General features: G+C 40.2%; 1 protein-coding gene across 1 annotated transcript; it reads right to left on the reverse strand.

The window, feature by feature from the left end:
* Positions 1–332: 332 nt before the first annotated feature.
* DECR1 (2,4-dienoyl-CoA reductase 1) lies at positions 333–17,357 on the reverse strand. Its single transcript, XM_064154534.1, has 10 exons — positions 17,152–17,357; positions 12,798–13,000; positions 11,803–11,860; positions 11,585–11,671; positions 8,671–8,818; positions 5,417–5,516; positions 4,247–4,319; positions 1,459–1,605; positions 633–695; positions 333–529 (listed from the first exon to the last, which is right to left on the reverse strand). The coding sequence occupies exons 1-10, from the start codon at positions 17,227–17,229 to the stop codon at positions 470–472; spliced, it is 1,017 nt and encodes a 338-aa protein (XP_064010604.1). The 5' UTR covers positions 17,230–17,357; the 3' UTR covers positions 333–469.
* Positions 17,358–17,409: the final 52 nt, after the last annotated feature.

Consider the following 17,409-nt stretch of genomic DNA (forward strand, 5'->3'; position numbering starts at 1 on the left):
CTGTGTCCCCTTGTTCTCTTGCTGGTTGCCTGGCAGAAGAGACCAAACCCTACCTGGCTACAAACTTCTTTCAGACATGATAGCTTCTCCTCAGATTAACAATCATATTTAGATATGACAGCCCTGAACTGCTATTGGAATGACAATAAGGAGACACCAAAACCCACAAAAATCTTTGGAAGTATTAAAAATTAAATAAATGTAACTGCAGACCACAGAATGGCTATGAGATGTAAACTAAAGAACAATAGCATCTCAGGGTACAACCGTTGTTCACTCCTGACAACAGATGAGACTGCAAGTGGTAAAAAATATGCATGCTTTATCCAAAATATGGTAATTTCAAAGTATTTTATTGAAATTAGCATACAAAACATTTTGAAGGTCATTTCTCAATTGGTTATTTCTAAATATTGACTCAAAAGCAGTGATCCATTTCCATGAATGTCCACTGTAGAGTTACATACGTCTAAGAGCCTTTTGTTTTTCTAATCATTGCTTCCATCATGTCCCACTGCTCTTTAGTAACCTAACAAAAGAAGAAAAAACAACCCAAGATTTATTAGAATTTCATGTAATTACACATGTAGGTATTTGTTTGAATGTAAAATAGCAGGCAAGGAATTTCATACCTTCTTCAAATCATTAAATTCTCCTGCCATAGAAACATATTCTCCACCATCCATTCTGATAACCTAGAAAAAAGCATAAGCAAGACATTTAATACCAGTGATGGTTCTGTAGCACTCCCTTGTTTATGAACTGTGAAAGTAGTTTAAATTGATTTGGATTAGGAAAAAACTCAATCACATCCAAAAGTTCTTTGTAAAGGTACTAACTACCATGCATTATAGTTAAAAGTTTAATAGTCCATAGATTCACAGAATGGTTTGGGTTGGAAGGGACCTTGAAGATCATCTAGCTCCCAACCCCAGCCATTGGCAGGGACACTTTCCATTAGACCAGGCTGCTCAAGGCCTCATCCAATCTCACCTTGAACACCTCCAGGGAGGGGGCATCCATGACTGCCCTGGGCAACCAGTTCAAGTGTCTCACCACCCTCACTGTAAAGAATTTCTTGTTAATCTCCAGTCTAAATCTGCCCTCCTCAGGCTTCAAATCTATTCCATCTTGTCCTACCCATTCCCTCTTACTCTGTAACTGCAAGCCCTTGTAAAAAGTCCCTTCCTGTCCTTCTTGTAGGCCCCATTTAGGTACTGACAGGTTGCTGTAAAGATTCTCCAGAGACTTCCTTTCTCCAAGCAGCAGAGCTCCACCTCTCACAGCCTGTCCCCAGAGGTGCAGTGCTCCAACACTCTGATCATCTTCTGAACCCAGAATGTTCCATAATGATTGGAAGAAATTTCTAAGCAAGAGGTTTTGTTTCCTCTCTGAAACTAAAAGGCTTTAAACACATCAGCAGAACTCAAACCACCAGCAGGTTAACTGTAAACTTACTGCCCCATTAACCCAGCTTGCAAAGTCACTGCAGAAATAGGCAGCAAGATTTGCAATTTCTTCTACAGTTCCCAAACGTCCACAGGGAATCCTCTCAATCATTTTCTTCTCAAATGCACCTGTTGGGTCAAGGCGGCTAAAGGCACCCTGAGGATTAAGAGAAACAATAAAAAAAACTATATTTAAAACATTATAACCACATCAGAAATGAAAATGCAACCGAGAGGTTACTAAACATAAACAATATGGAAGTTAACATTTGTGAGTAAGCTGTTTACACCCTGTTTGGCAGTAAGATGAAAAAAGAAAGTAGGCAACAGAAAATAATTTATCCCTCCTGCACTGATGGGCATCTACTGGGCATGGAATGCTGGAATTTAGTATCTCTGGGACAGTCATCTACTACCTGTGAAAAACAAAAAAGGTTTAATGATCTTTTGTTTTCCAAGCACCTTTGATAAATACTTGAAGAAATAAGCAAGACTCTAAATTGCTGCATTAACTGCAGCAGAAGCAAGAAGAGGTGAGAAAAGGACAGAAATAAATGACATAAAGAGTAAAGTAAAACTTTAAAGAAAACAAAATCAATTTCAGTTAATTACAGCAATGGCTAGAACTGAAACAAGTCACTGGAAGTTATAATGCTTGAATAGTTTAGAATGGCATGAGAAACAGAAGACGGTTTTTTTGTTCATTCTGGCTCCTCCACAAGGAAACAACCTTCTCAGGCACAATCAGAAATGTGTTAGGAACATTGATATTAAGATACTGAAATAACAAGAGTTAAAGACGACTTTAATGCAAGTAATTGCACCTGCACACGCACCATTTAAGTCCTCTACTGCCTTGTTTTTCCATGCCAGTTTATAAGATTATGTCCTGGATACAGCATCGTACTTGCTATGTGTCTTCCTTTTCCTATCATGACTCACAACAGGGCTCTCTGAAGACAGGGGATGCAGCATCTCAGGCAGGAGCCTTGACTTTGCAATGCACTCAGTAAAGGCAAATCTGTCTCTGAATGCTTTCAGGGAAATTCTAACTTTGAACCAGAATGACAAATGTAGCTGCTTATTAAGAACACAGTGTCTCGAGTGGGATACGCACTATTAGTTGAAATTAAAAACATTAAAGGGAGGTAGCAACATTAACATTTAAAGCAGCTAGTGTGCCAAAAATTATGAAACTCTGTTAAATCAGTGATGTCATGACATCATATAGTGGATGCCAAGTTTGTATGGGGTCAAAAAGGAACAGGACAAGCTAATGGAAGAAAACCAATCTGCTAAGACTAAAATATGAAGACATAGCAACTGCAGCAAACCCTCTGGGCCACAGACTGCCAGGGGCTGGAGATGTAAAGAATGTAATGGAGTGTCTTCCTTCCACTCTTGCCAGACACAAGACATGGAAGACTGCTGGCTTGATCCAGTAATATTGCTTCAACATAAAACTTGTGAGATGCTGTTCTCATATACCTAAAAGGGATTCTGAAGTTTCAGAAGTGATAAGATACTTTGTTTAACAAACGAAGTCAGAAACTCAGGCAGAAACAGGCACTTTTACTCCAACAAGTGTAGGAATTCATTTCACTTGACAAACCAGGCACATGCAGTTAGTAACAATCAACATTATATATTTTGATATATGATTTCTTTGAAACACTAAAAGAACTTTAATTAGTGTAGTAGAAGAGACAGCATTGGGCTTCAGAAACACATAAATTCTGGTTCATAGAAAAACTAAGGGGCAGTGCGTCCAATGCTCCAGCAAAGTCTCGACTATCAAGGAAATCATAATTGAAATTACTAGTTAGAGAAAGGGCTAGACCATCTTAAAGCCAACTTTCACTTCATGCTACTGTGAGAGTCTAAATCCTCTCTCTTGTTCATCAACAAAGACAAAGATTGCATCCTCTCTCCCTAATCAACAAAGATAAAGATTGCCTTTGTCACCTTCCCGGACTCAGACTATTTGCTTGGCCTAAAGCTCAGGGATGCAAATCAACAGACAATGCCTTAGAAACTCCTGGACCTCAGCCTACATCTTAGCTACCCCTAAGAGAAGAGGCTTCTGTGTATTCAGGGTATGGACAGGTACAGCCAGGGAGGGGGCGGAGGCCCTGTGCCCGGTGGCGCTGGACTCCTGTGAATGCATGAGAGTACACAGGAAGATTTCCTGGGGAGCTGCAGCTGGACACTGAGCAGAAAAGTCTATAAAAGGCAGAAGGAATGCCTGCCAAAGTGTGGCACTCCCACCAGACCACCAGTGGCACTCCTACCAGGTGCACTCCTACCAGTGGCACTCCTACCAGACTACCAGGTGCACTCCTACCAGTGGCACTCCTACCAGACTACCAGGTGCACTTCTACCAGACCACCAAGGGCAGACCAGCACCAGACCACCAAGTGCACCTCCACCTGACTACCAGAGCTGCACCACCACCAGAAGAACCCCTGACAAACTCGGCAGAAGATCATCCCTGGGGCAGGCACCCGTGTCTCTCTCTCTCTTTCCCCCCATCTGTGACTGCGGGTAATATGATCCCAGCTCTTTTCCTTTCCTGCCTCTTCTCCTCTGTCGTTCTCTTCTCTCTCACTCTCTCCCCCCTCTTCCTCCTCTCTCCCTCTGTTTTGTCCAACCTTATCCTTTAATAAATAGTTTTGTGGTGACTTATGGTCTCGTTTGCACCTTAATTTCACAGCACGGAAAACCATAAGAAGAGATCTTGCTCCTCTGGACAGAGATACTGTTAATCTCTGTTCTCTGGACCTTGACAGCTACGTACCTTTGTTTTTATTGGACCTGGTTGAATCACATTGAATCTCATGCCATATTTACCCCATTCGGCCGCAAGAGACCTAAAATTTCATTAACAGAATGTATCAATGTTTTAAACACAACCTTTTAATCATGCTATTCAGCAAAAACAATACTTCAAACTGAATCAAAGGTGCAAATACTAGAGCCTTCCTGAAACTGGATTTCTACTTAAGGGTTTGGAAAGAAAACAATAAATCACATTCATAAAGATTGATTTAAAGGGCACATTGTGGGTAAAGCAAAATTCAGGAGCAATTCTATCTCCCTTTCAAGTCTTACAGATGATTTGGGCACCTAAACTCCTTGACAAAGAACTGTTAGGCTACTCTCTCTCTCTCTGATAATCTAGACTATCTCATAAGTAACATTTCTAACATTTTTCAATGTAGCTCTCCATCAGATGCTTTGAAATAATACAGAATAGGCTATATTCCAAAAGGCTAGCAGAAGAATATTTTTGCTTTATGACAGCATTTTCTCTGCATAAGCAGCACTTCAGATAGATCTTCTGCTACTGTGAGTGAATTAGCTGGGCCATGAAGTCTCTCAAAAGTGCACACTTCACTTACAGCTCTACAGAACAGAAATCAAGACCATCACTCATTCCTTCACTTTTTTCTGGATAAAGAATTCTGGTTGCTAAAAGGCTGCCAAATTATGCAATTCCTTCTCTGCCCAAGTGCAGAGGAGGATCTATTTGCTCTCAAGGACTGTAGTGTAGTAATAAATCACAAAAACCTTTTGTTTGCTGAGTAACATGGACACATTATGTGATAATGGCCTGAATTAAGTGTAACTACAGATCTTAATTTAAAGCAGTGGTAGAAAGCATGTTTCTTTGTAAAACTAGATACATGAAGCAACAGTATACTCAAATACACAGAAGAAAGTGGAAGGCACTACAGACCTCGACTAATTCCCCTATTAACTGTCTTTAAGGACTGGCTTGCCTAGGAGAATGCAAGAGCATCTGATCATCAAAATGCTGTAATCGATATTTTTTTGCTAGGATACTGCAGGCAGGAAGGTTCTCTTATTATACAGGAGGACTATATCAACTAGCTCCATTTTTATAGTCCAAACAGCCTATCTCAAGGATGTGAAAAGCAGTAACATATTTTGCTGTATTACTCACTTGCTCATTGCTTCTACACCAGCTTTTGCAGAGGCACTTGGCAACACAAATCCTGAACCACTCTCTGCATAAATTGTTGTTATAGCCAGGAATGCTGCTCCTGGAAGTTGCAAAAACATGTAAAAAAAAAAAACTCCACACTAAACAAACACAAATGCATGAAGATCAAACTAAATTTAAGGTAAAAGCAACCTCAGGAGTAGAGAATTTTGTAGGTCGAGTGCTAAGGATGCCATCTTCTCCTTGCTGTAAAAAGGTATTTTACAAATCTAGTCTTGGAAGCTTTAAGTTCTTTTATTTCTATTTCCTCTTTCCCATGAATGTTAAGAGTTGCTCCATATAAATGTAAATAGCTATTGATTAGGCTCCAGACTTCTACTCAGAATGAATTTATATGTGCAAATCAGTCGAACTGGAGTGAAGGCTAAGATCTAAGTGTCTTTTGAGAAGCTGAGTAATTTGCCCTGATTTTATCAATTCTTGGCTGAAAAAGAAAAATCTAAATAAATTCAATTTCAACAACTAGGCTTGGCATAATCTTAAAATGACACAGTTTAGGGCTTGAGTTAATGTTTATGCAGAAAAGAGTCTTTTAAAGAAGTTTTCAGGAGGTTTTTCTGCAGCAGAGCTTACGATAAAGTTAACCTGTGTAACCTTTTCCATTATCAATACAACAATTCGTATTATAAAAAATGACTTTTACTATGTTGTATTTTATAACAGACTTGGCAAAAACGTTATGGAAAATAATGGAAACTGCAACTGTTCATTTAGTTTTTCTTTTACAGAAGCCTGCAAATTCTGATTGTCTGACCAGTGACTAGCACGAACTTACTCCAGGAGGGAAATGGAGGTCAAGGACCTACAGCTTCACTACTTATGCCGCAGTAACTAAAATAACTGTGCTACTTACTGTATTTTAAACATAATTTAATTGGAATAGATACCCAAGGGATATTTCTACAACAATATATATTACAGGTAGGATGTACGTGATACTGAACTAGAGACTCAGTTAAAAAATCACAGTAATGTTACACAAGAGAAACTGAAGAGAACTACAAACAAGCACTGAGAGAAATGTCAATGGGTACTCAAAACCCATAGATTCTCTTTATCAAAAAGTAATCTATAGTGAGAAACACTTTGAAAATAAGTATCAGAGTTAAAAAAACATAGAATTGCCTGGAGTTGATTGTTCACTAAACATTATGCAGGAGCAGAGGTGAGTTGGGTGAACCTAACATAGAAAACATGAATGACCAACAAATTCACAGCTTTTAAGTTTAAAGTATGCCACAGGTCGCACAGTTTTCATGTCTAAAGCTTCTATTCATAAAGGGAACAGTATCTAACCAATTAACTCCTCTTATTTTGTATAATGTTAGTGCACAAATAAATAATGTGCTAGCAGATTACAAATGACCTTTAAATATCAGTACAAATTTCAGAGAATAAAACCAGAGTGTTTTTATTATTTACTAAATTAGGTTTAATGGAGATCAGGCTGCAGACCTAAAAGGCATGCCAGGATACATCAGGTACTAAATGTGATGTCATCATGTACATCTCACATGTACATGATGACATCTCGCACGTCATCATGTACACGTGAGATGTACATGATCCTCACAGACTGTTCTAGAGTACCTGAACTGGATGGCATCTCCATGATAAGGTCTCTGCTAAAATGCTAAGGTCTCTCTGCTCAAACTTAAAAACCCAAGCAAATGAAAAGAAAATGAAGGTGGGGAATGAGAGGACCACCTCCAGGTACATTTGATTTACTTGCAAAAACGTGTCTGAAAGAAAGCCTTAAATAAAAAACTTAAAGATAGAATCCCCTGGAAAGAAGGAAAGCAATAGCAAAAGAAATTCATGTGTTTTAGAAGATTGGAAGTGAGATAAATGACTACTGAAATTTTCTGTATTTGGAGGTGGAAGCAAAGAAAACAGTTTTTCATTCAATAGTGGCAGAGACAGAGGCATTTTAAAGCTGTATTTCACATTACTCTAGGGACACACTGCATAAAGCAAACTGCTATGATGGCTTGCTATAATGATACAATAAATCAGAGCTGGAGATGGGTTTTTAATGAGGGAATATTAGGACTAGAATGGTGGAAATTACTTTTTTGTGTGCTGCTAAAATATACGTGGGAAATACTCTGTCAACTGACCAAAATCTATACACACTTAGTGAAACAACATTAACTTTATATTGTTATCATTAAATAGTATAAATCCACTCAGTACTTTTTGGAGAGGAGCGTTGAAGAAATTCAGCTAATTCAGGAGTTGGAAGAATACAGAGCAAATACAAATGTTTTATTTTAACAGTGCCTGTACATAGAAAGTGACGGCACAGGGAAAACCATATTATACCTCATTGCTTTTAAATGCTATTTGAGATTATATTATTCTGATTTAAAAATAATGTTTTTTTAATTCATAACTACAAGATAATGTAAAACAAAAGCAGTTCTTTGTATATAATCTATGACATAACATAACATAACATATAACATAACATAACATAACATAACATAACATAACATAACATAGAAGAACATGTATTATATTTCCCTTAAAGACAATGATCTAGTTAAGTAAATATTTGGCTACATAGTGTACCAAAGAACTACTAATAGTTTAAAATAAAGCTCAAATATTGAGCTAAACTCTTATTTAGTCTGGAACTAAGAATTACACTTGGGAAAACAAAACCTAATCCTGACTTAAATTTCTAAATTGTTGTTCACATTATCTCAAAGGTAATATTCTCTACTGCTATTAGTCAAATACTACAGCTGTGAATTTTATTTAAGTGTGGAATGATATCTGACTTGCTGTCCATTTAAATAAAACCACGTGTCCAGTTGCTCACTGAAACTGACATAGATAGAGAAGACTCAAAGTCTACGCTTTCAACAGCCTTTATATTTTACATTCTAGAAACGTTTTCTAACTAGCACAAACTCTGCAGTCACTTTTTCATTCTTACCTTCGTGGCCTCTGAGTCAAATTTAACAGCAGATTCTACAATGAAGTAACTGCTAGCCAGTTCTACTGTGTGCTATTTAAGTACGGCTTTAGGAAGATGAAGTTTCTTCCTAGAAAGGATGTAGAGTGTACAAAACTCTACTCTGTTTCTTTTCAGACTCTCAAAACTAGCATAAAAATAGTAAGGCAAGGGAGGAAAGTAAGTAATAACATTATGTCACAATGTTTAGTTGTCATTAATCTTAAGATACCTTTCTGTGCTTTAATGAGTTCCTTTCCAACTTCCAGAGTTACAAAAGCAGTACCATTAAGCACAATATCAGTTATTGTTTTCCATGCATTCGGAGAAAGTCGTTCAGAAGGGGAAATAAAGTTTCCAGCTGCATTGTTTATCACAACCTGAAACACAAGGAAGAAAATCTAAGAGTTAACTAAAAACTCTTCCTTAGAGAAAAGCAAAGAATTTACACAGAACTGTCAAAGTGTTTCCAAGTAGAAAAGTAAAATGATGCACAGGGGTGGGGCAGAGAAAGGGAGGAAATAATCCATCAGAAGTTTAACATCTGCAGCACAGATATGTTATCAGTAACAGAAAATGAGCTCTATTTCCAAACTGCTGTAGTTACTAATCTAGTACTGAGGACTGCAAATGCAGAGGGAGACTTAAGTTGCTATTTTTTGTAGTGTTTCAAGTACAGCCTAACAGAAAAGTTCTGTAACGTATGTATGGGAATAAAACCAAAAGTAGTTGAAGTAACCTGATGACGAAAGTGTGGATCAGCTGGCTGTTGCATAACAGGCTGTCTAATTGGTCCTGACAAAGAGAATATTATGATTTAGTGGACTACAAGGAACTGGTACAATACTTTATTGGAATAGATCTGTCATTTGTTGCCTTTCTACAAACAATAATCAGGCAAAGGATACTTTTGATAGATCATCTGCTTGGTCCTTCAAGCTAGCAAGTTAGACAAATTTTCTAAGGGGACTAGGCATCACATGAACAGCCTTTAAGACAAAACTTATGTGGATGGAACCTGTGTATTTAATAATAATATAACATGCTAAAGCAATAAAATGGAGTTACTTATGGAACAGCACCTAGATTCAAGTAGGTTTGCAAATAAGACAAAGTCTTTGCTCTGAAGAGCTTCTGGGCTAAATTAAGACATCAGAATTTTTAATAACAGAATGCAGCACATATTGGACAAATGTAAAAGAAATAAAATACAACAGACATAAATTATACTTAGAGATGGGAAATACAATTCAAAGACCTCCCTATAATTTGAAGAAAAAATAAAATAAAATCCAAACACCTCAAGATGCTGAGAAGGTTACTTGAATCACTGAATAGTCAAAACATAGCAATAGAACTAGAGCACTACAGCATGCATGATTCAATCTTTAAGGCATGCAGATATATATGACTGCTAGAACAATCCATATTAAAACAAAAAACAAACTGATTTCTATTTGGGAGTAACAGTCCTGGGGATGGAATGGACAAAACAAAGCTAGAAGGAATATGATACTGCTATTAATTTCAGTCTTCCAGATCTCACCTCACATGCACAGTGGCAGTCACACTCTGGCTTGCAGTATTCATAAACTCACGTGTCATGTCTGTGACTATGAAAAAAACTAGACAAAATTAACTAAATATTCAGGCTCTGCAGTCTCTCTTTATTAAACAGAATATGGGAAATTAAATAGAAAGAAAATGCAAGAAATGCAATATTCACTCAGAACATTACTGGTGCACTTAAAAATGCAATACATAGGAAGAAGCCTCTTCCCTCTCTGCAGACACATAAAACCAGAAAACGTGCTCTTGCCAAAAACTGTAGCAACCAGTAGTAAAATAACATCCAAAGTATGTTGTCTACAAATCAGGACAGCAAGCTGTCTTATTTTATAGCACTGTTACAGCATACAGATGTGAGAAATAGTTCCTCCACTTCTTACCACATTTAGAATTCAGTAACATGGTACAAGAATTCAGAATTCACTTCTATGTGCATAGGGAGGTCCATTGGTGAATGCAAAGTGTCTACACTACAGAGATGAGTTTTAAATCCACAGTAACCAGTTTATATCTCAGACTGCCCTTCACACTGACGGTAACACCCTCATCACTTTCTGTCAGGTAGCAGACAGTTGTTTCTCTCACAATCAAAAGAGTTTGGTGTCTATTATTGGTCACACTCCACCAGACTATCCCCCTCAAATCAAGTCTGATGTGAAAACCTCTGTATTTTAGTGTATTTTAGCTCTGTAAAATAGTGACAAACTATTGCAAAATGGATGCTTAGCTTAAGTGAAGGTGTTTCTTTCTTGACTTTATAACAATTTAGTTATCAACTTGGAACTTTCTTTGCATATTAAGATAAGCTAAGCAAGGGCCAAAGATGATGCTTATAATTCCTTCCATTTCTACATTGTGAAACACCCTGTTAATAAGCAACAGTACCAGTAAGCTAAGTCGCCATTTTAGGAAGATTTAAGGACAATATTCTATTCACTTAATTTATTCAAAGAATCCCATCACAATTGTCCACTGTTTACAAAGAGACTGTTTGTCCTTTGAGCAAGGACAACAATGTTTTGTCTACTTAGCTGCTAAGTAGTTTAAGAACCACAGAAAAAGAGTAAGCAGTCTGAGTGTGAATGTCAGCTTTATCTTGAAGTATGGCCACTTCTCTAAGGTATTGTCGGTGGAGCACTTGGGTAAAATGCCTCTTGGTTCACCAATATGGTTAGATGGTCATAATCCACTTTATTTCCGTGATACAGTGACTTATATGCATTCTAGCAAGAACTGTGCTCCACCAAGATTGGTTACAGTCAGAGGGTACAGGGTTATTTGTAAGGCATCAATAGGTCAGCATACCATAACATTCTAAGGGTCAGCCCTTCAGACCACCTACTCCAGCCCCCTTGGCTATCTAACTGCAGCTGTGTGTGGGGTGCTCAGTTGTTTACAGTTTGATTTCCTAGGCTAGCAGTGTCCCAAGGCCGTTTCTCAGCACAGTTGCTCATGTTTATCATTTCTGTGTCCTTTGCTAACAAGAATTCTCCAACAACGTCTCTTTAGATTTCATTAACTTTCTTTAGCCCTTTTTCAGTAGTGAAGATGGAAACTCTTTTCACTGTAACACTTACATTAGGATGTCCTGCCACTTGGATTAATTCAGCAACAGCATTCTTAACTGAAGCTGGATCTCTCACATCACACTGGGTGGCATGAACCTATAAAATGATGGAAAAGCAGCTGTAAGAGTTCAAAACTGTATCACTCTAACACAAATTAAACAAGCTCACAGAAGCACCTATAACCATTTAAAGTACAGTAACACATTTGCAATGCTGTAAAAAATTACCTTATTCCCTGTCTTAGAAGAAATTTCTTCTGCAGTTCCTTTCAATACATCAAGCTTTCTACAAAGAAGTACATAATGTCACCATATTACCATTAAATAAATGCAATTACCATTCAGGTTAATAAAATCTGGGGATTTTTTTGCTGAGCAAATATCAACCAAACCTTACAATATCATTTCATATGTGTGCATGCATGTGTGTTTCTGACTTTCACAAAAATAGAGCTTTAAGATAAAAGCTGCAGTTAGCCACTAACTTTCTGAAAGAAAGTATTCAAATCAAGGTAATCTGTGGTTACTGCTACTTCAAAGCAATTCAAGACTATCTTAAGCTAACCAGATATAGTAAGCCACAAAAAAATATTTTCACTGTGAGCGCATAATCACAACAAACTTAGCTCTGGATACTACTCTATGAGTATTTTAGAAGGGACACACAAATTCAGTATAAAGCTAACTAAACCACTCTTTGGAAGAATGTCACAACATTCTTTATTTTGATCAAAAAAGAGATTGTTTTTCTAGCCTTCACTGTAGTGCTACTGAAGAGTGCTGTATAAAGATCATCTTCATGAAGCGAAAGTTAAGGCTTTAAAGTTGTAAGAATTAAGATGAATAGCTTTGATTCTTTACTGCTGTTTAAATATGTGTCAGCAACAACTGTGATAATGCATTCAAATAGTTCAGCAATGGCCACTTCAATTCTGTGTTCTCTTTTGGGCTTTAGCTGAATTGCTGTCTAATATTCTGGGCTTTTTATGTTGATGCTGCATCTCATGTAATGACTTTATCTCTTCCTACTGCTGGTCAAACCATTAGACACTTGCAGAAAGATCTGAGAGTTTCTGGCACTTACAATATGACTTTACAATATAAAAGTACAGAGGAATGGAGTAAATATAACAAATGTATCCATTTTATGGAGAAGAAAAGAACAGATCTGGTCAGCATTCAGTTCTAAATGAAAGTCTTAAAACTGCTCCATTAATATTTACCGGCTTGCTATAACACACGTGGCACCCAGGCTGGACAAAGTAGTTGTCATTGCTTTGCCAATCCCAGTACCTCCACCAGTTATGAAGGCCACTTTCCCTTGAAAAGTATTTGGTGGCAGCATCACTTTTTGCAGAGGTGAAAAGAACGCAGCTTGCGGTGCACTGCTGTCCTGATACAGCACATTAGGCCCACAGCTGAAAAACTGCAAGGAAAGAACAGGCAAGTCAGCTTTTTCTCAGGTCTACAGGGTGACACTTTCCCTTGTGGCAGTGGAGGCAATGACCACAGCGGCTGTCATCAAGGTAAGGACAATTAGATTGCATGATGCCAACACACAGGGACCTTCACATACTTGTACTGGACTAGAAAAGCACCTGAGCTGTTTTTAAACATTCCACTGCAACTAGAAGCACAGAATCACAGAATGTTAGGGGTTGGAAGGGATCTCCAGAGAATATAGAATCATAGAATCATATCAAGCCCAACTACCCTGCAAAGCAGGACCACTTAGGGCAGGTCACACATACAGGTGTCCAGGCAGGCTTTGAAGATCTCTAGAGAAGAAAAGAACCATTGCACAAATACTTTAATAATGATTGTGCCACGGTCTAGTTGGCCGGATAGGGCTGGGCAATAGGTTGGACTGGATGATCTTGGAGGTCTCTTCCAACCTGGTTTATTCTATGATTCTGTGATTTTTGCTGGTTTGAAGCTATTCTTGTGCCTGTTACTTTTACTCATATAGGGCAAACCATCACCAACTACAGACTCCCAGCAGGATTTGGGGTTCAGACTCATTCATGTGCTGTACTTTATGTATAAGGAATTCGGCCCTAATAAATCTCTGTGAGTTTGAGATTACATGTGGACAAAGTCAAAAGCTTCAGTAGTAGCTTGAAGGATTTGATTCTTTCCTAGTCTAGTCAACAAAATGTTCTTTACTGGAGAATGGAGGAGAATCAAACTCCAGGAGACGCATCTCAATTGTTACTGGAACCACTAAGCAAACCAATGCCATCTCCAAGACAAAACTGTACAAGGTTTGGGTATCAGCATTACACCAACGCTATACCCTAGGACATCCTTGTCCCTAAATCGGAGAGTCATAGATTTGACAGATAGGGAATTGGCTGGATGACCACACTCAAAGGTTGTGGTCAACACCTCAATGTCCAAGCAGAGATGAATGACAAGTGGTGTTCCTCAGAGGTCAGTATTGGTAGTAGTGCTGATTAACATCTTTGTTTGCTACAACGCGGATTAAGGCAAGCCTGCCAGTGACACCAAGCTGTGTGGTGTTGTCCATGCACTGGAGGGAGAGGATGCCATCCAGAAGGATTTTGACAGGCTTGAGAGCTGGCCCATGCAAACTTTATGAAGTACAACACGGCCAGGTGCTAGGTCCTGCACAAGGGTCAAAGGCAATCTCAAGCACAAAACCAGCTTGGGCAATAAAACCATTAACTGCAGAAAAGGGCTTCAGGGTGTTGGCTGACAAGCTCAACATGACCTGCTGGAGTGAGTTCCCATGAGGGTCTCGAAGACAATTAGGGGACTGGAGGACCTTGCCTATGAAGACAGGCTGATACACTGGGTTGCTCAGCCTGGGGGAGAAAGCTACAAGGAGACCTTATTGCAGTCTCCCAGTATGTAAATGAAGCCACAAGAAGACTGGAGAAGGACCTTTTACAAGGGCATGTAGTGATAGGACACGGGGTAATGGCTTTAAGCTGCAAGAAGGTAAATTTAGGTTGGATGTAAGGAGGAAATTCTTCACTGTGAGTGTGGTGAGACACTGAAATAGGTTTCCCAGAAAGGCTATGGATGTCCAATCTCTGGAACCGTACAAGGCCAGTCTGGATAGGGTTTTGACAGCCAGCCAAGTGGAAGCTGTCCCTAGGATGGAACTAGATGGTCCTTAAGGTACCTTGCAACTCAAACCATTCAATGATTCTATGTTTCTTAGTGGTAGCTGGACAACCTGTACATCCCACAGCCGTAACCCCCTGGGATGGGTATAGTGGCTCTGGGCATCACCTGTCCACACCCCCCCCACCCAAGGATTCACCCAGACTAAACTCAGCCAGCTGGAAGTTAAGGATATGAAGCTTTATATTCACAGATTAGCACAATTTACAAGTGTATGTATACAACATACTACAGATATTTACAGCTATATACAGTAATATACAGGTTAAAAGTAATACAGAAATACAATACCCCTCCCATCAGTCAGAGTGCCCAGAAAGGGCTCCCAACCACCCTTCCACCTTCTTTCCACTCCCTCTCGTCACTCAGCATCTCTCTTATGTGCAGGTGAGCCAGAAAGGTCAGCAAGGGGTGTTAGACTCAGAATGATTAGTTGGAAAATGCAGAGGGTCAGGTGGTTAATATGGCAAAAACCACACAGAGACTGTCTTACCTATGTTTGTGGCCTTGCTTTTGTATGTCTCAGCAGAACAAATGCCTAATTTAGACATCACTGTATTTTCTTTTCACAACCAATAATCTAATTTCTTTCATTAAAATATTCCAGTTAGCCTCAAATCAGCACAGATGGGCAACTTGGAGAGCTTCAGGCAGGACTGAGAAAGTGCGTGCGCGAATCTTGGAGTGGTAATACATTTATGTATGGGTAGCACAGGTGAAAACAGAATAAACATGGAATTGCACTGACAAGTTTAATAGAGCTCCTTTTCCAAAGAAATTATGAAACAAATATTAAGGGTGAAGAAGAGCTGTGGGGAGAACAAAACTAAGGAAGTAAAGCTCAGACTAAAGCTACAAGACTAAAGTCAAGCAGTGCAGTAAGTGCTACAGCATTTATAGTAAATGTGTACTTTAGAGACTCCTTGAACTTGGGACTCCTCAGCTATATGGAACAGCTTCTCACAAATTAAAAGAATACATCAAAGGTGCTTCTAAGGAACACAAGCAGACCAAATGGAAAATCCAAATAATATCTCAACATTTTTCTGAAGTAAAATTCTACAAATCAGATCTGCACTAAACGTCTGTAAATTACTGCTGGCTGTCGGGGCTTTTGTGAGTTTTTTTTTGTGTGTTTTAAGTTCTCCCAATAAAAACGTGTGTGTTTTCTTGGAGTATCACAGTATCAACAAGGTTGGAAGAGACCTCATAGATCATCAAGTCCAACCCTTTACCACAATTCTTAAGGCTAGACCATGGCACCAAGTGCCACGTCCAATCATGCCTCTAGGAAAGCTGTGTGAAGACCCTCTTTCATGTCTTTCATAGTAGTGCTCCATTCATCTCAACTCTCTTCAGCTATGCAAGGAGACAGAGGTCTCCCTTCAGTTCATGGCAGAGACTACAAATCAAGACAGCATTTGGCCTCCCTCCTCCTCCAGTATTAGGAGACAACCAAAGACAATCTCTACGCAGACTGTCCCTCATCAGGTACTGTTAGTGACAGACACAGCCCACTCCTCCTGCCCACCACTACAGAAACCATGCAAACAGCTTTATTTCTGCTCAGAGGAGGGAGCAGGCCACAGCAGGAGCAGGCTGAAGGGCATCAGGTAGCCAGAAAGCCGATGTAATTCAGCAGTCATTTTATGAGACTACCATCGGCTCGTTATTAGCTTCTGTGGCAATTCGGCAACTCTGCGACATAAGGGCAAGGATCTTAGTTAGGAATCAGGTGTAAAAAGACATATAAAGAAGCCAGTACAGAGCTTTAAAAAATCCAAACCATGAACAGATCAACAAACCACCCGCACTCAGCGGTGGAAGTGAATCACGAAGTGACTGCAGAAGGCACTCTCCGAAGCACGCAAGCAGGCACCGCTAAGAATTACTGTGCCTGGGCTGAACTCACCAGAAATGGCTTCATGCACCACTCACCCAAGGGAGCAAGGGCACTACATAGTACCTAAATCTCAGTGCATAACTTTGCTATGGGGATCAAAGAGCCGCAGCAATGCCACTACAGCCTGTACAGAAATGCGAGAGAAAAGGGGGCTGCGCTGCGCTACGGCTGAGGACCCCTGAGACGTCCCGGGGTGCACAGGCTGCGGCGAAGGCTGCGGGGCGGACAGGCCCGCTGCGAAGAACCAGAAGGTGTCTCCACCCTCGGAGACGTCTCGGCTGTTTCCCTACACCGAAGAGGCCGGAGTCCTACTCAAGCCTGCGCCGTTTCTCGACACCACTTCGGTGACAGCGAGTGGACTTTCGCTGCGTCTACAAGGGGAGAGCTCGAAGGGCAGCACCGCCTGCAGAGAGCCGCCGTACCCTCTGACGAGTCAAGGACGCCCGAGAAACCCCGAGGCAGCGAGGCAGAACGTCGCGGAGCACCGCCGAAGCGCCAGCCCATTGCAGGGAGCACCTTACCCGACAGGTGCCAGGGAAGCAGGCCGTGGCACTGCCGCAGACACGACGCCGGCCGAGCCTCACTACCACTGCCGCCATCTTTCCCTTGCCGAGGGGTCAGAGGGGACAGGCACCGAGCTGTGCGCCTGCTCCGTGGCCGCGACTTGCGTCCGCCCCTCGGCAGGAGGCGGTCCGGCGTCGGGATGCTCTGAGGTCACCCGGTCGCCTTTGGCCAGTAGCAGGGTGACTGCTGCTGCTGCTGCTGCACCTTTCGAATTC

Source organism: Pogoniulus pusillus, chromosome 14, assembly GCF_015220805.1.
Source record: "Pogoniulus pusillus isolate bPogPus1 chromosome 14, bPogPus1.pri, whole genome shotgun sequence".
NCBI lineage: Eukaryota > Metazoa > Chordata > Aves > Piciformes > Lybiidae > Pogoniulus > Pogoniulus pusillus.

Bases quoted from the DNA above. Each gene is read 5' to 3' on its own strand.
- DECR1 (XM_064154534.1), bottom strand. From the start codon at position 17,229: ATGGCGGCAGTGGTAGTGAGGCTCGGCCGGCGTCGTGTCTGCGGCAGT. The intron at 11,861-12,797 runs GTAAATATTAAT...ACTTCTTTGTAG, and splicing joins ACGTGTGTTATAGCAAGCCG to AAAGCTTGATGTATTGAAAG. The intron at 5,517-8,670 runs GTATCTTAAGAT...TGCAACTTCCAG, and splicing joins ACTCATTAAAGCACAGAAAG to GAGCAGCATTCCTGGCTATA.